The sequence below is a fragment of the Hoplias malabaricus genome, chromosome 18 (assembly GCF_029633855.1).
Source record: "Hoplias malabaricus isolate fHopMal1 chromosome 18, fHopMal1.hap1, whole genome shotgun sequence".
Taxonomy (NCBI): domain Eukaryota; kingdom Metazoa; phylum Chordata; class Actinopteri; order Characiformes; family Erythrinidae; genus Hoplias; species Hoplias malabaricus.
The window spans coordinates 28,150,018-28,171,906 of NC_089817.1; the positions used below are offsets into that span (position 1 = coordinate 28,150,018).

The 21,889-nt window shown below is 45.1% G+C and overlaps 1 protein-coding gene across 1 annotated transcript in view; it reads right to left on the reverse strand.

Annotated features, from left to right (window-relative positions):
- nf1b (neurofibromin 1b) overlaps positions 1 to 21,183 on the reverse strand; it is a 64,984-nt gene extending 43,801 nt beyond the window's left edge. Inside the window, exons 1-20 of the mRNA XM_066651684.1 lie at positions 20,987 to 21,183; positions 15,311 to 15,454; positions 14,518 to 14,601; positions 10,586 to 10,776; positions 9,862 to 9,968; positions 9,700 to 9,767; positions 9,228 to 9,303; positions 8,966 to 9,123; positions 8,691 to 8,864; positions 7,546 to 7,674; positions 7,186 to 7,260; positions 6,977 to 7,108; positions 4,304 to 4,438; positions 3,527 to 3,640; positions 2,576 to 2,655; positions 2,283 to 2,406; positions 1,835 to 2,081; positions 1,533 to 1,606; positions 927 to 1,010; positions 484 to 825 (exon numbers count right to left, since the gene is read on the reverse strand). Of these exons, the coding sequence (XP_066507781.1) occupies positions 484 to 825; positions 927 to 1,010; positions 1,533 to 1,606; positions 1,835 to 2,081; positions 2,283 to 2,406; positions 2,576 to 2,655; positions 3,527 to 3,640; positions 4,304 to 4,438; positions 6,977 to 7,108; positions 7,186 to 7,260; positions 7,546 to 7,674; positions 8,691 to 8,864; positions 8,966 to 9,123; positions 9,228 to 9,303; positions 9,700 to 9,767; positions 9,862 to 9,968; positions 10,586 to 10,776; positions 14,518 to 14,601; positions 15,311 to 15,454; positions 20,987 to 21,046 (2,598 nt within the window). The 5' untranslated portion in view covers positions 21,047 to 21,183. The remainder of the gene's footprint in view (positions 1 to 483; positions 826 to 926; positions 1,011 to 1,532; positions 1,607 to 1,834; positions 2,082 to 2,282; positions 2,407 to 2,575; positions 2,656 to 3,526; positions 3,641 to 4,303; positions 4,439 to 6,976; positions 7,109 to 7,185; positions 7,261 to 7,545; positions 7,675 to 8,690; positions 8,865 to 8,965; positions 9,124 to 9,227; positions 9,304 to 9,699; positions 9,768 to 9,861; positions 9,969 to 10,585; positions 10,777 to 14,517; positions 14,602 to 15,310; positions 15,455 to 20,986) is intronic.
- Between the last annotated feature and the right edge of the window lie 706 nt (positions 21,184 to 21,889).

The following is a 21,889-nucleotide window of genomic DNA, read 5'->3' on the forward strand; positions in this document are numbered from 1 at the left end:
AGTGACGTCACGGTCGCGTTCAAGAATTTCCGTAGCGAGCTCGGGTTTTTCCGTCAATTTAATAAAATTGTCAGTTTTAAAGCAAATTAAGCAGCTATTTTCATTTTAATTCATACTTATATCTGTCAGTCACTACAATAATGTCAAATATTCATGGAGGTCCATTAAGTGGTGCTTAGCCTTTAAACACCAAACGCTTGACGTGGACAAGTAGGACCCAGACCAAAAACACACCTATTTAGGGTCTTTTACTTTAACGAGTCATGTTGGTGACATTCTCAGACCAAAAATAATAAATGAAAATATAAATCTACAGAAAAGGCCCAATTCTCATTTACAATGTCGTTAAAAAGCATATGATTGGACAGATGTTTTTTTTTAAAACCTCTCAGTTCTGTTCACTCTGTTGAAGCTTGGTTTGCATTAGTGCCCTAACCTTAATGACCTATTTAAACAGGTGCAGAACGTTTGAAAGTCACTGACCGGGCCCTGGGCATCAAAGAAGCGGCTGATGCTGTTCTTCAGCTTGTTAAAGAGCATGGGGTAAAGGGCCGGGCTCAGCTCTAAGCCCACCAGGTCCTTGACGTTGTTGCGGATCTGCAAGCCTTTCTCGTGGTTGCACACCATGAGAGTGAGCAGCCGGTCCAGAAACTTGCTGAGGGGCGTCTCTGCGTTGCCCTCGCATGAGCCCATGGAGATCATGGAACCCTTGCGCTCGCTCAGGGGGCCCATTGGGGGGCTATAGGTGGCCAGACCTGGTGCGTTTCTCTGCTGTAAACACACACCCCCCAGCGCACACAGGAACCCTGTCATGTTGATCCATTCCTGACACACAAAAAGATGAGACAATTATTATTCCATGCCAACGGACACTTTGATGTACATAGTCACATTTCCACAACATAGAAAACAGATGTAACAAATACCTGACAATCTTCTAGCTTTGTTTTTGGATGGTTCAGTATTAACTTGGTGGCGTGCTCCCATTTTGCATGTGTGTCCTCCCAGGCCTGTGAACATAAGCATACAATAATTATTCATTCATTCATTCATTGTCTGTAACCCTTATCCAGTTCAGGGACGCGGTGGGTCCACAGCCTACCTGGAATCACTGGGCGCAAGGCAGGAATACTTCACAGGGCGACACACACATTCACACCTACGGACACTTTTGAGTCACCAATCCACCTACCAACGTGTGTTTTTCGACTGTGGGAGGAAACCGGAGCACGCGGAGGAAACCCACGCAGACACAGAGAGAACACACAGACAGTCACCCGGAGCGGGACTCGAACCCACAACCTCCAGGTCCCTGGAGCTGTGTGACCGCGACACTACCTGCTGCGCCACTGTGCCGCATACGATAATTAGTTCTATATAAAAATGAAAGGAGAACTCTTTTATTGAAAAATAAAATCATAAACCTAGCATGTTTATACACATTGTAGCAGAGCATTTACAACACATTACGATATTGTTATTGTAACTAAGTGTTTGAAACAAAAATAAACAAATGAAAGGTCTGTCCTCACCTCTGTGTTACCAGATGTGGGAAGCTCTATCCTCCTCAGCAAAGCCATCACCCTCTTCTGTAGCGCTGAGCGACCTGGACGATGCACACAAATCCAAACAAGATCAAAGGGATTAGATGGATAAAGGTGTTGCTGCCATCTTCTGGAAGATTCTAATTTCGTCACGAGACTTTACAAATCAGAATTTTTCATCTAACTGCAATGCCATCAAAAAAGCAAAGCCTTTCTGCTCGTAAGACACACAAGCGAGCACCAAACATCATTTCCAGCTGTTTAATAAACATCAAAATCAACTCATTTACCTGTTGCCTTCATGTTGCTAACAGAGGCAAACTCCATGAAGGTATTATAGTTTGGGAGGATGGTCTGCACAGGGACCTCGTCCACGCCACAACGGATATCTGCCTCTTCACAGAGGTGACGGAAGCAGGACATGGCCACCAGCACGGCCTCCATGTCGGGGCTCCAGAGAAACATGTAGAGGCAAACCTCCAGTTTGGTCTGGGCATGTCTGCAGATGGGGATCACACTTCCTGTCGTAGCTCGCTCCTGTAAAGACGAGAGCAAGTTGCAGACATCGACATCTCCGCTTTCAACACCTAGTGTAACATAACGACTGATGCAGATGACTGAACAGTGTCCCTTGTGCAGCACTGTGATCAGCACGAATGAGTGAGGGGGTGAATTACCACCTAATTCCATGCTTCAAAAAAAATAAAAAAGAAGCTACACAGGAAATGAGGAACTCACTTTGTTTCGGAGGAGAAATTTGTTGCTGCAGATCAGAATCTCCCTCAGCCACTTCAGGATCTCTGTGCTGTTGATCAGCTGATGGCCAATCAGCCTCTTGCAGATGAAGAAAAGCACCTGGGAGCTGAAGGACAAAAAGACAGTCAAAAGTCAAACGTAGCAGGAGACATTTTTAAGAAATCAACAAGCAGGAAAAAAAACAACAAAAACCAACAAATAAGTGTCTTAGGCCGTATTTTTGTAGCCACAACATTAGTTATACGTAGCTTAGCCAGAATATATTCTGCTGATACCTGATATCCCAGAAAGTCTCCATAGGAGTGTCAGGACTCCAGAGCTCAATGGTCTCAGGCTGGTGCAGAACTAGTAAAGCCTTCAGAAGAGATCACAGAGGGGTAGGAATTAGACGAATACAACTAAAGCTTGACCTATTACTGGGCTCCAAACAACCTCAAGGAGCTGTAGTTACAGGGATTAAAGAAATATTCCAGCACGATTCAACCAAATCCCCACAGATGATCAACAGGGATTAGAGGTTCGAATAGGCTGGAGCTCAGGACAGGGTTCATACAGTTTTCTAACGTCAAATCCAAGCACTTTCAAGGTCTATTTTGCCGTGAAAACTGGCATTACCCAATTGTCATTAATCCTGCAAATTTGCCAGCTGGTAGTGTACATAAACCAATTAATATTCCTGTGTTCTCGACATTTTTATAGTAGTTTTCTAGCCAGCGTTCATTAAAACCGCAACCTCCCGTTATTTTCACCGAGTTTTCTCAGACTCCGTGTGTCTTCGGGGAGGTGGGTCACACATGAAAACATGTTACAATTGAACCAGGCCTTTAAGGAGAAGCCATTACTTCCTTCTTTCCTATCTTTTTCTCTGTCTTGTAACCAGGTGTTTTTCTCCTGCGTGGTATAACGAAGAGCCGTTCGGGAGCCTAAGAGTCGGCACTTCCAGGTGAGCCGAGTCAAATGCTCTTGGTTCACCAAAAATAGTCGCTAGCAAATCTTATTTTATTTCTGCATCTAATAGATAGCTATTTATTGTGAAGGAAATACAGTTACAATTACAAGCATTTTCCAGCACATACAACATCAACACTGAAGCATTTTCAAGGATTTCAAGCACCCGTACGAACCCCGCAGGAGCCCAAACTATTGACCTCATGTGTTGATCCTGTGCGCATATTCCATCATTTTTTGCTGCTTTCATTTCATTTTTTTGACAGTAGAAGTGTTACCTCCATGGCTTCCTGGGAAATATCACCCATGTTGGCGAGAGGAACCAGCTGCACCAAACCTGTGATGAGCTCTGCCGTACTGCTCTGGATCTCCTGGCCTTGTTTCCCTGGGTTCTGTCAAGCACAACGTCACAAATAACTGAAGTGCACAATATATCAGAGTGCTTACAACAATAATGAGGCAAACCTTGGTAAAAAAGCGCCAAACATTAAAATGTCCTACTAATAAATGAAGCGCTGTTCACTCTAATGCCCAAGAGTAATAATTACAGCTCTAATAACGTCACACCACACACTGGGCCTGATTAAGCCTAGTATTAACAGACAGTTTCGGTGATAGGATCATGTTCAGACTTCACTTGTTCTCATCAAAAGCCAGGTGTAAATTCCTCCAAAATCCATTGTGATTGGATCACAATCAAACCACAATCGGAAGTGGTCAGAGATGGATCTGGTTCACTTTGAAGCAATATCCGTGTCCAGATATTGTTACTCAAGCAGAAATGTGTTGGTCGAGTGAAGGGACAACGCAGGTGTGTTGTTTTTCTGTAGCTCTTTTATGCCATATTTCAGGATGGATTTTAATACAGCACTTCATTGGGGTTTCTGTATCAATATCAAAGCATTCGTTATTGGTTAGCGCCCTCAGTTTATCCCTAGCTATTACTCATCTTCATAAGATGACGTTGCTCGTACACTAAAGACCCTAAAGACATGGCTAACATAATGCACCTTTGGAAAAACATTCTGGAAGCATCCATTCACAAAAACACTTACATGCAGCATTAATTTGGGGTCGGCGTGAATGAGCTTGACCAAAGCCAGCAGCAGATACTTATGGCTCCTGGTGTCCAGGTCTGTTGTTTTCTCTTTAAACTTCAAGCTGGTCATCTTTTCCTTAAAGGTCAGGCTCTATTGTAGAGACAGAGAATGTGAGGTCAGTGATTGGAACATTTCTTGCTGTAAAAGACGGCTAAGTCTGGAACAAAGGGAACACGTCAAAGGAGAAAAGCTGGAGAAAGAAGGAAAAGGACACAAAGGCAGATCAAACTGGAAAAACACAGGGTTTTAAAGTTACTTTTAGATCTGGAACCAAGGCCCGCGTTTCATGGTCATGACGTCACTGCCGTTGTTTCATGAAGGAATGAACGAACAAGCTCACGAAACAGAGGTCACCCATCATACGGCCTAGCGATGTCCCACGTGACATTTCTATGATGCTCTTAACCTTAATTCACGCCTTGCTTTCTTAACTGAGGACAATCTTGCACTTGGATCTTCATGTGAAGTACAAAGCGCTCAGGCGTAATTGAGATCCCTCTTAAGATTGTAAAAGTCTGAGAGGAAAGGGTCTCTGCAGGAAAGGTCTTTGTTTACTTTAAACAGGAAAGACATGAGGTACAATAAGCCACATGCTGGTCCCAGACCTCCTCCTGAGCCTCCGATTCCAGCGATTATATCTTTGAGATCCTGTTTCTGAAAATGTAAACAACTCCGCAGCAGCAGGTAGATTCAGTGTCTTGCACAACATTCGCACCACCTCATCCTCGACCTCAAACTCTATAAGGAATTATCATTATGTTTTACGTCCTTTTAGAAGTATTTAACCTTGTGGTACCACAATAGCTATCTGCACTAGGATATGCAGGATTATCTGCAGTGAGGCACGACGTGTAAGCGAATTTGCGTATATACACTCTCTCTCTCACTATTTCTCACACACACGAACACACTCTCAAACTCTGAAGGACCACGCAGCTGAGCACAGAAATGTGGAGGACGACAGGGGCTCTCTATTCTGTGGCAGCCTTGGAGGGGTGAGGAGTTGGGTGGGTTTAGAGGAGGGGTGAGGTTTCAATGGGTGGGGCGGGGCTAGAGAGTGAGGGGGAGGAGCCATACTTACAGCAACAGAGGCCCACTGCCATGCAAAACAGTGACTGGCTGGCATCTGGTCAAGTGAGCGACAGCAGCCAAGAAAATCAACACAAAAGGGAGGAGATATATGTATATAAAAAAGGCAGGGAGGAAATAAAGAAGAAAAAAAAGAAGCAGAGGACAAAGCAGCGCCAAAGTCAATGTTAGAGAGCTGCTGCACCTGCCGTCCTCTATCGCCATGAGATGAAACACATTTACAGATGATGAGATGACAAAGTTCTCTCTCACACACACCCACAATGTTACTGTCCTTCATAAAAACAATTTAAAAAAAAAAAAAAAAAAAAAAAAAAACAAGATAAAGGTGTCACAAATGGCAAAGATCAAAACAGAAAACAGAACAGAAAAGTTAAAGGCTAAGCACCACTTAATGGACCTCCATGAATATTCCACATTATTGTAGTTACTGACAGATATAAGTATGAATTAAAATGAAAATAGCAGCTTAATTTACTTTAAAACTGACAATTTTATTAAATTGACAGTAAAAAACCCGAGCTCGCTACGGAAATTCTTGAACGCGACCGTGACGTCACTGGTGGACAACAGCTGAACAACGCCGCGGTAAAACACCGTTATGACTGACTGTTATGACAGTATCTAGCTAAATAACCAACATTATTCATGACAATAGCCTAGCAATAAGCTAAACTCAAATGTAGAGGTACCGTTATTCTTGTAAATGTGATCGAAGTCGAACTCGAATTCATCCGACACTATAAACCTCCGTAATGCAGCTACGTAGCCGAGTATAATCTGAGCCACCGAGTTTAGCGAGTCAAGCTAACGCTAACTAACACCAACTAAAACAGGCGAAGTGAGTGTCCTTACCCTGTTTACCTCCATGTTACAGAGGCTCTTGAACACCTTTCGTTGGTGTCCTTACATGCCCATATAGTTGGAAAAGCGCCAGTGAAATGAGCTACAGATAACGGAGTGAGCGGATGGTCCTTTCCAAAGTGCCCGTTTAAAGTGGACAAATTTAGTCCATTTTCTGGATATTGTGGGATCTTTGGGCCATTTGTTCACAGATGTCCCACTGTACATTGAATGATTGCAGCCAAAAACAACACACCTTTTCGTCATTTTGCATTAAATTAAGTGCAGCTTCTAGAGTGTTGTCCACCGTCTACGTCACAGGCAAGACGCCTATTAGAGTTTCCCAACACTGTTGTGGGGGGGACCAACGGTCTTTTAAACCTTATTCCTTGAATTAGTAAGAAATAACATGTTTTCTGACTATCAATAAACACAAGTTAGGAACTCAAACTCCACTGTATTTATTTGTTTGACACTTTCATAGAGCTGGTGCTTAGCCTTTAAGACCGAAAAGGTCAGTGAAAGACTGTAGTTTTATTGTTTCCTTTGTGTTAAATTACAAACATGTACAGTCTCACCAGCTAAATTTAAGCTCAGTTACTTCCACCCCTGTATTTTCCAGTTGGAAAGAGTAGAGCCCAGGGCACACAATGCTTTGCACTACTGTGTTTGTGTGTGAATGTGTGCGTCTCTCACCTGAGTCATGCGAAGCGGAGTGTGAGTGCTGCAGCCCTGTATGATCCGGCCCAGTGTCTCTGTGAACATGGCGCGGAGCTCACCCGAGTAACAGTACACGGCGTCGATTTTCGGCCACCAGTCCAACGGAGACTGCGGCGGGACAGAGGACTGTTAATCAAGGTCTTGTTGAGATACGAGAGACGTCGTGTGTTAGGCTAAAAACTCACATTAGTTATGATTCTGTGCAGGGAGTTCACCAAGACGAAGTGGAAGGTGGGGGGTGAAGATGGAGCCAGGCAGACCTGCCAAAACACAAAGAAAAAGCACAATGATAATAATAGGTATGTAAGTCTGATCGATATATTGTCCTAGAAATTATTGTGATAAATGATATTATTATTATTACTTATAGCACTGATTTAAAGACAATATAAAAGCATATTAATGCAAATTCCTGTTTAAAGGGCAGTGAAACAGAAATCTTTTTGTCAAACTACTGCTTTAATTTGTTGTGCAAAAAGCTTGGCTTCTCAACAATGCACTGAATGTCTAGACCAGCTACTTGTAGACGGCAGTGGTTCCCAGACCTTAAAGTGCTGGTTGTTGTGTGGGTTGATGCGGAAGCAGGAGACGAAGCAGTCGATCATCAGGTCCACGTCTGCGCTCTGGCTGCCTGCACCTCGGGAGAACGGCTTGGACGGGTTAAATAAAAGAGCCTGCAGAACGGGTCAAAATAAAACAACCGTAAAAACAACCGTCACTCCTGGGTGACTTTACTTTAAATAAACAGAACTACATGCATGTGTGTGAACGCTAACACATGTAACATTGGTCCTGGATTTAACGCAGACATTATCCTGCTAGCACCCTAATAAAGACTCAGGCTAAAGTCAGTCAGCGCACATGAGGAGGAAACCAATAATGCTCCAGAGTTTCTTCTGCATGCACTGCACAGACAGCGTCACATGCCAAAAGCACGCAGAGCATTTCTCCCACTGTGCTCTGCATTTGTGAAAGATTGTGGTGTGTTCTCCCTGTGTCTGGGTGGGTTTCCTCCGGGTGACTGTCTGTGAGGAGTGTGGTGTGTTCTCCCTGTGTCTGGGTGGGTTTCCTCCGGGTGACTGTCTGTGAGGAGTGTGGTGTGTTCTCCCTGTGTCTGCGTGGGTTTCCTCCGGGTGACTGTCTGTGAGGAGTGTGGTGTGTTCTCCCTGTGTCTGCGTGGGTTTCCTCCGGGTGACTGTCTGTGAGGAGTGTGGTGTGTTCTCCGTGTCTGCATGGGTTTCCTCCGGGTGACTGTCCGTGAGGAGTGTGGTGTGTTCTCCTTGTGTCTGCGTGGGTTTTCTCCGGGTGCTCCAGTTTCCTCCCACAGTCCAAAAACACACGTTGGTAGGTGGATTGGCGACTCAAAAGTGTCCGTAAGTGTGAGTGTGTGAGTGAATGCGTGTGTCTGTGTTGCCCTGTGAAGGACTGGCGCCCCCTCCAGGGTGTGTTCCTGCCTTGCACCCAGTGATTCCAGGTAGGCTCTGGACCCACCGCGACCCTGAACTGGATAAGCGCTTACAGATAATGAATGAATGAATGTACTAGTCTGCAGTAGTCTGGGTAGCAGCGCTTGTTTACATAAAATTTATTTTGGTTTTAGGACCATTTTGAACATTCACAGTGAGACCCTCATATTTTTGTAAAGTACGATTCTTTTATTTGTGCTGTAAACGTGGGACAGAGCACAGACCTTCAAATCCACAACAATGGACTGGACCAGGAGGAAGATGACGGAGTGGTCCTCCCAGTTGATGTAGGTAGAGGCTTTACACAGTTTGACACAAGCGATCGCTGCACTCTCTGTCAGTTGCTTGCTGCCTCCATGTCCTGCCAGAGCTTTCCTCAGGTTCTCCAGAAACAGTTTCTAAATTAACAGAGAAAGCTGTTAATATCCAAGCGCTAACTGATCCAACAAGAGTGTGTGTGTGTGTGTGTGTGTGTGTGTGTGTGTGTGTGTGTGTCTACCTTGTTAACCTTGGTCTCCTCCACTGGCTCTCGGGACAGTTCCTGTGTGATGTTGGGACAGAGGATGAGGAGGATGATCTGCAGTGGCCAGACGGCAGCCTTCCTCTTCGCACTCTCAGCAAAACTGTCCACCAGGTCAAACAGCTTCTCTGCACAGTCTAAGACACACGATTACACGGGTAAATACAGGTGGCAACTGTTTTCAAGGACGAAACATAGTGAAATCAAAGCAAAGCAATTTTAAAGCAGCCCAGTCTCTCACCAGCCATATCTGTCTGGGGTCTCTGGTACAGCATAGTGAACTCATCTGGGTAGTTCTCCACCCAGTTCCAGAATGCCTGTGAAAACGTGAGAGAGAGAGATAGAGAGAGAGAGAGAGAGCAAGAGAAAGAGAGCGAGAGAAAGAGCGAGAGAGAAAGAGAGAAAGAGCGAGAGAAAGAGAGCGAGAGAAAGAGAGAGAGAGCGAGAGAGAGAGCGAGAGAAAGAGAGAGAGAGCGAAAGAGCGAAAGAGAGCGAGAGAGAGAGAGAAAGAGAGCGAGAGAAAGAGCGAGAGAGAGAAAGAGCGGGAAAGAGAGAGCGAGAGAAAGAGAAAGAGAGAGCGAGAAAGAGACTTGATGCTGATAAAGAAATTGACTGGACCTTTATTTGTCCTGCTTGGAGCTCCCACTGGAGAGCAGCAGTGAGCACTGAATTAATCCCGCTTGTTTCATCAAGGAGGCAGGACAGAAACGTACCTTTTCCAGGCTGCAGATCACACTCAGTTGGGCTGGCTTTTTCAGGGCTTTAAATTTAAACACAGTTTCTGCAAGAGAGGCATTTTTTTCAAACATAAGAAATCACATTCGCGTCAGTAGTTCTTTACATGCTAGGATCTTTTCAAAATTACAATCTCAAACCTTGTAGGAGTCTTTTGAGTTTGGAACAGTCCACATTGATGTACCGGATGAGCTCAATATCGTGAACGTCCACGGCGTCCTCTGAACATACCGTCAGCTCCTGTAACCTGTACGGATGGACGATCAGGTTCAGATTAACTTACAGCATCAAAACATTAGCCGTAAACAGTAGGTATACTTCCATATAAGCCATGGAAGCCCCATTCAAAACCAGAACTTTGACCTCAATACAGATAACAAGTGTATGTTTGACAGATGTTAAGATGAAAAAGCTTCTCATATGGTACAAAACGTGGGTTGATCTGGAGAAATATCGGTCAAAACGTCCAGACAAGCAAGTGACCTAATGCGCATGTGTCCGGAGCCTAATCGCAATCCCTGGGCGCAAGGCGGGAAACACCCTGGAGGGGGCGCCAGTCCTTCACAGGGCGACACACACTCACACTGTCTGGTCTGACACATCTACATGCAGTTTATGAGCTCAATCTATTGGTGTAAATATTATAAATCCACTAAAAACGTACAACCGAGTGTCGCTTTCTACCCCATCATTGGACATCTCTTAGGAATCATAACAGCACTAGGTGTTTATTGTCCTCTTCCAAGCAGGTTAACCGTAAACGACGATATTGGTTAGAGTCTGAGATGGTAACCTTTGACCTCAGAGTTGTAAAATAGCTATCTGTCACCCGTGGGTCGGGCTGAACAAACAATGCTTGTGTACCTGGTGGAGATGCGGCTGAAGACGGCGTTGAAGTTGTTGCAACTAAGTGAGAAAAGCACCCCGGAGGCAGAGTTACGCAGTTCGGCTGCATACTGGTTCCCTTCCCTGTACGTGTGGATGAAGTGACAGATCTCCGGTAGCAGCTGTTTAACAAGCATGGTTTCATCCAGTCGCATGCAGTCCTTCTGTTGCTGAAGATAAAGACACAAAAGTATGCTCAGTTTAAGCTCAGTCCGATCTATTTCGACAACAATAAAAACAGACAGCAAGGCTAGAATGGGTAAAATATACATATATAAAATACACAAATGAGTGAAAAGACAGAAAGCCCTTGCAACACTGGTTTTCCTTAAGCATTCATTCATTAATTTATCTTCAATAACCACTTCGTCTAGTGTAGGGTCGCAGTGAGTCCAGAGCCTACACAGAATCACTGGGTGCAAGGCAAGAACACGTGCTGGAGAGGGCGCCAGTCCATCACAGGGCACCACACACACACTCACCCAGGAACACCAGTGAACACTGGTGAATAAATAGCTCACAGTACGCAGTATGAAGCATACACTGTTCCATGTCTCATAACTCATAATCAATAATTAATACGGTATACAGTACAAGTGGGATCCATTCACCATTCTCATTCACAAGTTGGTTTTCCTTTAGTACAAAGTGTGAGTGACGACGTGAAAGAGCAAAAGACACAAAAGGAAAGAGTAGGAGAGTGAGAGAACAGTCAGGCTTCAGTCACGTTAACTTTCTCCTAGTCTTCCATGAATAAAGCTGAGGACCAAACAGCACTGTGGCATCTGAGCAGCGGCAGAAACAAACACTGGCCCGGTTTGTGTGCTTTGGGTATTTTTAGCGACCGAACGAGACGGTGAAGTTATTTAAAGCCTACAAAAAGTGGAGCCAAAGGGAGGGAACGCGAGCTCCAAACCAAAAAGGATGAGGGCACCAACAGGCTTCAAGATGTGACAAGTGAAGGCATGAGAACACACACAAGGAATGTCCACCTGTATGAAAATGAATACGGGTGTCTGTGAGGAGTGTGGTGTGTTCTCCCTGTGTCTGCATGGGTTTCCTCCGGGTGACTGTCTGTGAGGAGTGTGGTGTGTTCTCCCTGTGTCTGCGTGGGTTTCCTCCGGGTGACTGTCTGTGAGGAGTGTGGTGTGTTCTCCCTGTGTCTGCGTGGGTTTCCTCCGGGTGACTGTCTGTGAGGAGTGTGGTGTGTTCTCCCTGTGTCTGCGTGGGTTTCCTCCGGGTGACTGTCTGTGAGGAGTGTGGTGTGTTCTCCCTGTGTCTGCGTGGGTTTCCTCCGGGTGACTGTCCGCAACACCCAACGGAAATGAAACATCAACAGCTTAAAGGATTTCTATAAACTTCCATGAATTCCATGTCAGTTTCTGATGTAACCACAGACATTTAAAGGAACTCTAGGTAAGATTTGTGTTTTCTGCTCCTGGGGCTCCCCCTAGTGTATTCTAATTTTACAACACAGTGCTGCAATCAGTGGGGACGGGATGTAGTGTCCTACCCTCCTCCAAAAGTTACATAGTGCAGTTTCTGCAGTGCTAAGCTCAGAGTAGCAATGACAGAGGCTCTGACACAGGACCGGTGAAGCATGACAACATATCATCATTTTGAAGCTGTAATTGTAAGCTAAAAATATGACATAGGGTTCCTTTAAATGCTGCCTAACACAAATTTACTGTAACTACGATAGGGTAGGTTTTCCTGTGTTTGTGTTGCTTCTTTTGTAGCGCACAGGGATTTTGAACTATCCCACCTCCTCGGCTGACCTTCTCCAATCACAGTTCCGTAAAAGTCCTGAGTAAAAACGTAGAAACCAAGAACGAGGAAGAAAGAGAACTGAGCAAAAACGGCTAAAAACCAGCGCTCACTCCTTGCTCCTCACTGATGTGCGCTCGGGGGCGGGGTGAATAGCGAACAGCTCATTATCATTTAAAGGAACAGGCGCCGAAACCGGCTACAATTCTGACATCACATCACTGACGTTTCTTTGTGGGAAAGGGGTAAAGTAGCTAAAGAAAAACGGCAGCTACTTGAAAACGACTTTGCTTCAAATTGAGATTTCAACGTATGCAACTACACCACCCACGTGTAGACAAGACAAACGTGACTACCAGAGAAATCATATTATGTTTTAGCTGCGCTCCCACATCCTTGGTTTGCAGACTGTGGAACACTGTGGCCAGGTCCGGTGCTTTTGAAGCGTCAGTATGGGTTTACATACAGCACATTCCCATCTTCCGCAGCCTTGGGGAAAAGAAATGTCATAAATTGGGTTGCGCTAAAAGCTCCGACCTGGGATTCTTAAACATTTTCCAGCTTAATGCTTCTACCTGATGTAGCTGAACATGTACACCACATCTGAGCCCAAGATCAAGCTTCTCTACCGTCTCCAAACAGCTTTACAACAGCCAAAGGCTCAAGGCGAATAAGACCACGACCCGAATTTACGACTTAATCCAGATCCCATCTTTTTCACCAGCAAAGAAACATTGTTCTGACTCAATGCACTGGTAGCACCTTTAGTTTCACTGATTTTAAAACTTGCAAATGATTTTTATTGATCATAAAAGTGACTGGGGAGTGAAGGAATATTCGTATTTCTCCTCCCATGGCTGAACTGCCATGTTGCAAGGCACCTAACCCCTAAGGTGGCTGCCCACTGCTCTCTGTGTTGGTGTTCACTGCCTCAGATGGGTTCAAATTTCATTGTACATTTATAATTGCATTAATTATTAAAGTGCATTTCACTTTTACATGTGTCAAACAATTAATTTTACCTCCAACAAACAACCATTCCTCTGAGTTTTTCATTTGAATTCAGGAATGGTTTTGAACTGGAAGCTAACTGTGATTGAAGTTGACAGAGGTTACTTTAGCCGAGCTATTTCAGCACACAGTTTGTATGGTCAATATACTGGTCAGGCTTTTACTTCAGACAATAGCAAGTCTCAGGATGTTTACACGAACAAGCTGAAGCCCCACCGATCCGAACAGGAGTTCACTGGTCAATCATTTCTCCGAACGAGAACGATCAGTTACTGGTCAAAAAGGTCTGTCAGCGTTTGTGTCCCTTCACCAAAGCTGCAGTAAAACATCCTTTAAGAGACAAACGAACAGCTCTAGAGTGGAATTCTCAGAAGGAACTTTCGCTGAAGGGCTGGCAACAAGATGGACACTGAAACAGCACGTCCAGAGCAGCGTTAATGCTGAGGGAGCCGGGGCAGTCCCACTGGAGACAAATGGCAAGACCAGGAAACACCTGCAAAACTCATCTACTTCAGCTGGCAGATGCAGCGCATCTCCGGGGAGGGAGGAAGTCAGACAGAAAATAAAAGAGAGAGAGAGAGAGAGAGAGAGAGAGAGAGAGAGAGAGAGAGACAGAGAGAGAGACAGAGAGAGAGAGACACACACAGAGAGAGAGAGAGAGAGAGAGAGAGAGAGAGAGAGAGAGAGAGAGAGAGACAGAGACAGAGAGAGGGAACATTGGGGAACAAAGAAAGAAAAGGAGGGAGTAAGTGAGAAAGGAGGATGAATGAGAGGAAAGAGGAGAAGAGAGAGAGAGAGAGAGAGAGAGAGAGAGAGAGAGAGAGAAAATAATGTGGAACAAAGATGAGACAAAAGAGAGCAGAAAAGATGCAGACAGAGAGAGCGAGACAGCGAGGGAGAGAGAGAGGGAACAGTGGGAAACAAAGAAAGAAAAGGAGGGAGTAAGTGTGAGAAAGGAGGACGAATGAGAGGAAAGAGAGGAGAAAAGAGGCAGACAGAGAGAGAGAGAGAGAGAGAGAGAGAGAGAGACAGAGACAGAGAGAGAGAATAGTGTGGAACAAAGATGAGAGAAAAAAGAGAGGAGGAAAGAGGCAGAAAGAGAGAGAACTGGAAAGGAAGGAAGAGCAGCTCACCCCCGCAAGGCACTTCTCCAGTGTGTCCAGGATGATCAGCTGGGAGAGATAGAGGTTCTTCTCTGCCATGTCCCCGAATATTCTCTGAAAGAGGGGAAGAGAGACGGATAAACACAAGAACAGAGGGACGTACAGTCGGCCACAGCTACAGGGAACACTACAGATGAAACTAAATACATAATGACCACATCCGGTGTAACCTCTAGAATGAACTCTGTGGTTTAAAGACAGCTGATTGTTCCACAGTGATACTTATTAGCCTCTAGATCAGTGCCCAGCAGTCAGCGTTGGACGATAGGTCCAAAACTGATACCACAGTGTATTTCTTAATTTCAGTCAGTAAGATATCATTCTGATATCGATATAAACACAGAAAAACTGCCAAAAACAAACAAGAAATGTGGCATCACTCTCTTATTTGGCTGTAGCTTTAATGCTGCATCAATCAATCAATCAAACCTCTTGGCTTTGTCAATATTAATATTTTTAAACTAACTTTAAAACGGCAGAGTAACGAATGTCAGTCAGTGAAAGAGTTTATTGAAACATTATATACTGTGATATATACTGACATCGATTAAACATCCAGCCCTAATTGGCGGTTGAGAACATTCCCAGTGATGTATTTGCATCATGCGTTGCTGGGTAACGCTGCTGGAAAGCCACCATATCATGAACAACTCTCAAACTGATGAGACGAAGAAATACACCACCCCCCCACACTCCAAAAAACAAAAAAACAACATATATACAACCAACCCATAAGCTCGAAAAGGAAGTAGAGTCCACCCACCATATTGTTCACATTCTTCAGTATGTTGGTGAGGCCGCTGATGACCAGAGAGAACTTGTACTTGGAGATGTTTATCAGACATTCCCTGTTGTGCTCTGTGCTGACTTTGGTGTGAGTGTTCTGTTGCCCGACCTTCACCGGAAGCTGGGGAAAAAAGCAATGTAAAGACTATGTATTAGTGGCAAAACTTTTGATTAAAATGGAGGCTTCAGCAATAAATCAGGATTTGATCATCTGTGAGTACTTCTCTATTCTTGTACTCTCTAGCACTGGTTGGTTAATTCCGAGATAGCTAAACCCAGTGGCATCCTTGAGCCAGCGAGTGTGAGCAGCTGTCCTAGTGGATAGAGACGTCCACGGGAAAGAGCTGGGGCCGGCAGGACGATCTGAGGCCCTGGCCCTTAACACACACATAGACATGCACACACAGGCCCAGGAACAAAGAAGTCTTTGGCGCAGGGCTGCACCCCTTCAGGCGGCCGATGAACACCTGCAGCAGCCCACAGACATACTCACACACACAAACACTCACATACAGTGTGAAAAGTAGCCATCGCGCTTCTTTACCACCATGTATTCAGCTTATAATGAATTAACCCAGAGGGAGGATGTTGGGACTGCCGACATCTGTTTAAGGTGGGAGTCCCCTTCCATTCCGCCCAGTGCTGCAGGGTTCAGCCCGGCTGCCAAAGGAGAAGTGGCAAGAGTGGAGTTCGTCTGATTTAAAGGTGCACATACGCATCAATATAATCAAACGTTTAAAAACACGGTGACCTCCCTGACCCTAAACAGAGGAAGAGAGTTCGCCAAGTGCCCCGAACACTAGGAGGAGAAAATGGAAATTAAAATCTCGGGACCGGAGGTTCTAAGGCATGAACACACGCAGACGCTCTCTCTTTCTCTCACAGACACTCAGCTTGTTAACATCCATATTCATGCCAGGCCAGCAGACACAGGGGCACTTTGTTTCACAGGGGCAGTTCAAAATTCCCTTTAGGTCACGGACAAGCCCCTTTCCTTCTGAGCACTTTGGCAGAAGCCACTCGTGGGGGGGAGCAGGCGAGACAAGAGTGGACCCCTTCGAGTGGAACGCTAAAACACATCAGTGGGGGGGTGGGGGGGTGGGGGGGAGAGAACACACACCACCTTCCACATCTGGCCCAGACACTGCATCCAGTTATTAATGAAGTCCTCTTAGAAGAGCTCCCCACTCCGTTGAGCTTGGTCTTCCAGGTCACAGCACACCAGGCACAAACATGAACATTTCAATGGTAAAGTGAAAACAAGGGCTGACTACCAGAACGCCTTTCAACATGAACATTCACAATCACAGCACTGGAGCTGTGCTTATGTGAGAGAGGGAAGAGAGGACCGAGAGAAAACGTCTAAAAGGCAGAGCTTCTGCTCCTCGCTGCTGTGCGCTCAGGGTCCGGGTGAACAGCGAGCGGCATCATTTAAAGGAACAGGAGCTGAAACCAGCCGCTCTGAACACGGAGAACCCTGCTGTAGGGCTTGATCCTTGACCTTAAGATCTCAGATCTCTATTCCCTTGTGTATCGAGCGTCAGTCAGTATATCATTTCTAGTGCGTTATCAGTGGTAGTATCATTCAGCCAATACAGCGGTCGAGCCTTAGTTTCTATACACAACACAGCCTCAAGCGTCCAGACTACACAGTGAAATCTGTCAGGACGACACCTGGAATTTACACAGACACAATGCATGCTATTCTTTAACTCTTTCTGGATATTGGTTTACTAGTAACAAGCAAACAACTACAGACTTTCAGCTGCATTCCTGCAGAGTCTTAACCAATGTTTAAACCACAAAGATGTAAACTGGAATGATTCCAATCTCCGTTAACACACACAACGCATAAGTCCTAGAAATATAAGAGTACACATGCTGTATAAAGCTGTTTTTTGCTGCAGAAATGCAGACACAATCCTATTTTGTGATTATCTGGAGCTTAGAAAAGTAAGCCATGCTTCTAATCTGTATTAAACTTTCATTAAAGTTTAATAAGCCACACCCTGGCAAGGTCTGGTGTGTAATACAGTCACACAAAGGTCAATCCTGCCTTCAGACGTCCCATAACTTTCAACCCTATCCCATCATCCTACTCCTCATGGACTGCAGAAACATTAAAGCTAATTAATTTAATTAAACACTGAGGAGGCTTAACAGCAAGCCCACAGAGTCACTGTGACCAGACAAGTTCCACCAAAACGTTACTATGTGGGCATATGAAGCAAAAGCAATAACTGTCACCCAACGCTGCGCCCAATTTGAAGGCATATTCATTCATGGTCCCTAAACGTGGTCCAACTCAAATTTCTAGTTTTCTGATGATCGAAGGTACATCAAACAACAATACTAACTTTCGTTACAGGCATGATAATGTAGATTTATATCCCTGATTTTTAAATACCCATGGGAGTGTGGTGTGTTCTCCCTGTGTCTGCGTGGGTTTCCTCCGGGTGACTGTGAGGAGTGTGGTGTGTCCTCCCTGTGTCTGCGTGGGTTTCCTCCGGGTAACTGTCTGTGAGGAGTTGGCGTGTTCTCCCTGTGTCTGCGTGGGTTTCCTCCGGGTGACTGTCAGTGAGGAGTTTGGTGTGTTCTCCCTGTGTCTGCGTGGGTTTCCTCCGGGTAACTGTCTGTGAGGAGTGTGGTGTGTTCTCCCTGTGTCTGCGTGGGTTTCCTCCGGGTGACTGTCTGTGAGGAGTTTGGTGTGTTCTCCCTGTGTCTGCGTGGGTTTCCTCCGGGTGACTGTCTGTGAGGAGTGTGGTGTGTTCTCTCTGTGTCTGCGTGGGTTTCCTCTCGGTGACTGTCTGTGAGGAGTTTGGTGTGTTCTCCCTGTGTCTGTGTGGGTTTCCTCCGGGTGACTGTCTGTGAGGAGTGTGGTGTGTTCTACCTGTGTCTGCGTGGGTTTCCTCCGGGTGACTGTCGGTGAAGAGTGTGGTGTGTTCTCCCTGTGTCTGCATGGGTTTCCTCCGGGTGACTGTCTGTGTGGAGTGTTCTCCCTGTGTCTGCGTGGGTTTCCTCCGGGTGACTGTCTGTGAGGAGTGTGGTGTGTTCTCCCTGTGTCTGCGTGGGTTTCCTCCGGGTGACTGTCTGTGAGGAGTGTGGTGTGTTCTCCCTGTGTCTGCGTGGGTTTCCTCCGGGTGACTGTCTGTGAGGAGTGTGGTGTGTTCTCCCTGTGTCTGCGTGGGTTTCCTCCGGGTGACTGTCTGTGAGGAGTGTGGTGTGTTCTCCCTGTGTCTGCGTGGGTTTCCTCCGGGTGAATGTCTGTGAGGAGTGTGGTGTGTCTCCCTGTGTCTGCGTGGGTTTCCTCCGGGTGACTGTCTGTGAGGAGTGTGGTGTGTTCTCCCTGTGTCTGCGTGGGTTTCCTTCGGGTGACTGTCTGTGAGGAGTGTGGTGTGTTCTCTCTGTGTCTGCGTGGGTTTCCTCCAGGTGACTGTCTGTGAGGAGTTTGGTGTGTTCTCCCTGTGTCTACGTGGGTTTCCTCCGGGTGCTCCGGTTTCCTCCCATGGTCCAAAAACACACATTGGTAGGTGGATTGGTGACTCCAGAGTGTCCGTAGGTGTGAGTGTGTGAGTGAATGTGTGAGTGTTGCCCTGTGAAGGACTGGCGCCCCCTCCAGGGTGTATTCCTGCCTTGCGCCCAATGATTCCAGGTAGGCTCTGGACCCACCGCGACCCTGAATTAGATAAGCGGTTATAGATAATGAATGAATGAATAATTTTATAACATTTATTTAACGCTACTGAAACACACTGTATTCACCAGTTTCCCAAACTGGGTTTAAGTCCTGGAGGCTTGTGTCTGCCTGTGGGACAAGACAGTGTGGGCCAAAACAATTATTAAAATGTAAAATACAAATCACTGAAAACACATGCTTGTTTTCTCACTGTTCACTTCATTTTAAAACATGAAACTGCTTGGAAAAGAAAGTGGTGGTGTGTGCAAGGTTCAATCTGATCAGGACAAAACTGTAACTATAACAAACAATTATAGCCCTCTTTATAAACTACAGGTGAGCTTACAGCAATTTGCCATTTTAAAAGATGTGAGATTGTAATTCTTAGTAGTTTAATGTAAACTCTGCATGTATAAGGTCGGTCGTAGTCAGTGATGTGTCTATTACGGGTCTTGTGTTGATGCTTTGATCAAGATGAAAATGTAAACAAAATCATAAATCAAAAATCAAGCTTTATTAATGATATCACTGATGTTCATCCCTTTTGAAGTATCCTTTACAGGTTAAACACCAAGCTGATACAGCAGTATCAGTACTGACAATAATATTTGGAGCATTACGCTGGACAGCGCTCAAAAGACAGAAAGTACAGGGAAATCAATGAGCAGCTAATTAACAAAAGCAATAGACGTCTATAGTCAGGACAGACTTGAACCAAGCAGCCAGTGTACCTCTGTACAGATTCATGGGAACCCAGCATTCACAAGATGATAATAACAATATTATTAATAGATAATCGACTCATTTTCTCCAATCGTTTAGCTCTAACAAAATAATCTGCTTATAAAAATAACATCTTGCTTTAAGGTCAAAAGACAAAATAACCCAATATTAATCATCTGCATCATTACAGACCTAGTTATGAGATTTAATTGTCTCAAACCAGTGTCTTACTCAGTGTAGAAATAGCTTAACAATCAATCTTAAACAAACTGTGGCCACAAGATAATTATTGTGTACTCACATCTTGCTATAAAACAGCTATCTAGTTCCTTCACCTTACTAAGTACTTATCCCATAGCCAAACCTTATTAAGGTGTAGTTACAATTTAACTATCTTATTCCCACATCTTACTATATCGATCATATGGATCTTGTTCCTTCACCTACTCACACATGTATCTTATTTCTGTATGTTATTAAGCAATTAACTCTTTCAAAGTTCTGGTTTTGACTTAATTTCCTTATTCCCACAACTTAGCTACTAAGTTGTGGTCACAAACTACAATCTTCTACCATCAAGTTCTTCCACAAATTAGAATTTATATCCACTGTGTTTTGTTGATGCTGACCATCACTTGGCTCAGTCAGAAGAGACCACAGACCTGGTCTAAACCCACTGACCACGATCAAACCATTGTGTTTAGTCGCTTGTCATCAAGGATGACAGTCCAATGAAGGGTTTAAAAGCAGCTTGTTGCCTGCAAGTGTCTATTTTAAAGCTCTGCGTGAAGCTAAGTGGTTGTGTTATTACGTTAAACTAGCTCTGGTTCCTCAGATTTGATGAAGGAGAATATAAAATCAATAAAGGTCTATCTCGTCTTCTGTTTGTGTGGTTGGCCTCCAAATTTGACGTTGAATTAGTGCTGGAAATATCCCCAGTGCTGTTTTCTTTTTTAAGGCTGAAACTGGCTTCTTGTTTGAATTTATCCGTTCCACCTTAAAAGCTGCAGCAGTTACATTCAAGCGCCCACTGTCCCTCAATGTATCTGTTGCAGCATTTAAGGTGGAACGGATAGATTGGAAGAAGGAGAAATTCAGCCAAACCATCCTGTAAAACATGGATTTTTTGAGACCGAACACACCCCTAAGCGTCTTAACTACATCCCGACAGGGTCGCTTTGCATGCACCGCAGCTGTTTTAGCAGAAAAACAGAGACATTTTCCCCGCTGGTCACCGCTACGCTTTTTTCTTACCTGCTCGTCGAATCTGTTAATAACGGCCTGAACCCATTCGGCGGGTTTATGCGCCGCCATTTCACCCCCTTTTCCGCGAATGCCCCCCTATTTTCTGCCTTCGGACACGCGTTAGATCTCGGAGTCTGTCTCCAGGGCCGCGAGGAGGGGGGCGGGTTGTTATTTGCTCTTTTTTTTCATCCGAAACACTACCACGCCGCCATGACACTGGCGGAAGTTTGAATCCTCCTCACCAGTAATGAGGCGGCTGAGAGGAGGAGAGAGACTGCGCATGCGTGTTCTGTAAGCGTGTATGTGTGAGTGCTAGTGCTGGTCCTGGTCCTTCATGGTAATCTACCCATCTTTCAGAAAAGCAAAATTTCACCTGAATTATATCTGGGTGGACGTGTCCTTATTTAGAATAATGAGTGGCCACAACTTAAGTGTGGGAGCAGTAGTGTGTGCGCACTATTCCTCATTTTATTTCAAGTCTTGCTAACTTCATGTAGAGCAATAAACATTCTTTGTAGACTTGTTTTTTTGACTTAAATATAATAGCTGGCCACAGCTCAATAAAGTGTGGTGTAGTGGAGGGGGGGGGGTTGTATTCTTAGCTGAACCTATGTGTGCTCTTAGGTCCTTTACACCTTTATTTGCTACACAAAACATGGTAATTTCTTTTTAAATTCATCCGAGAACTTACATTTACGTTTCGGCATAGCTGCTCGAGATGAGGGTGGGTACAGGAGCTTTGCCTGACGTAAACAAGGACAACTGACGTGCAGACTGACCAATTAAGTGTTTACAGAGAAGGTTATCGACCAATAACGGTAGCTCTACAGTCAGACCGTCCAATCAGAAGATTTTAGGCTGCTTCACCACGTCCCCTTCTCACTCAAGCGAACCAATCGGAGTAGGGGAGGG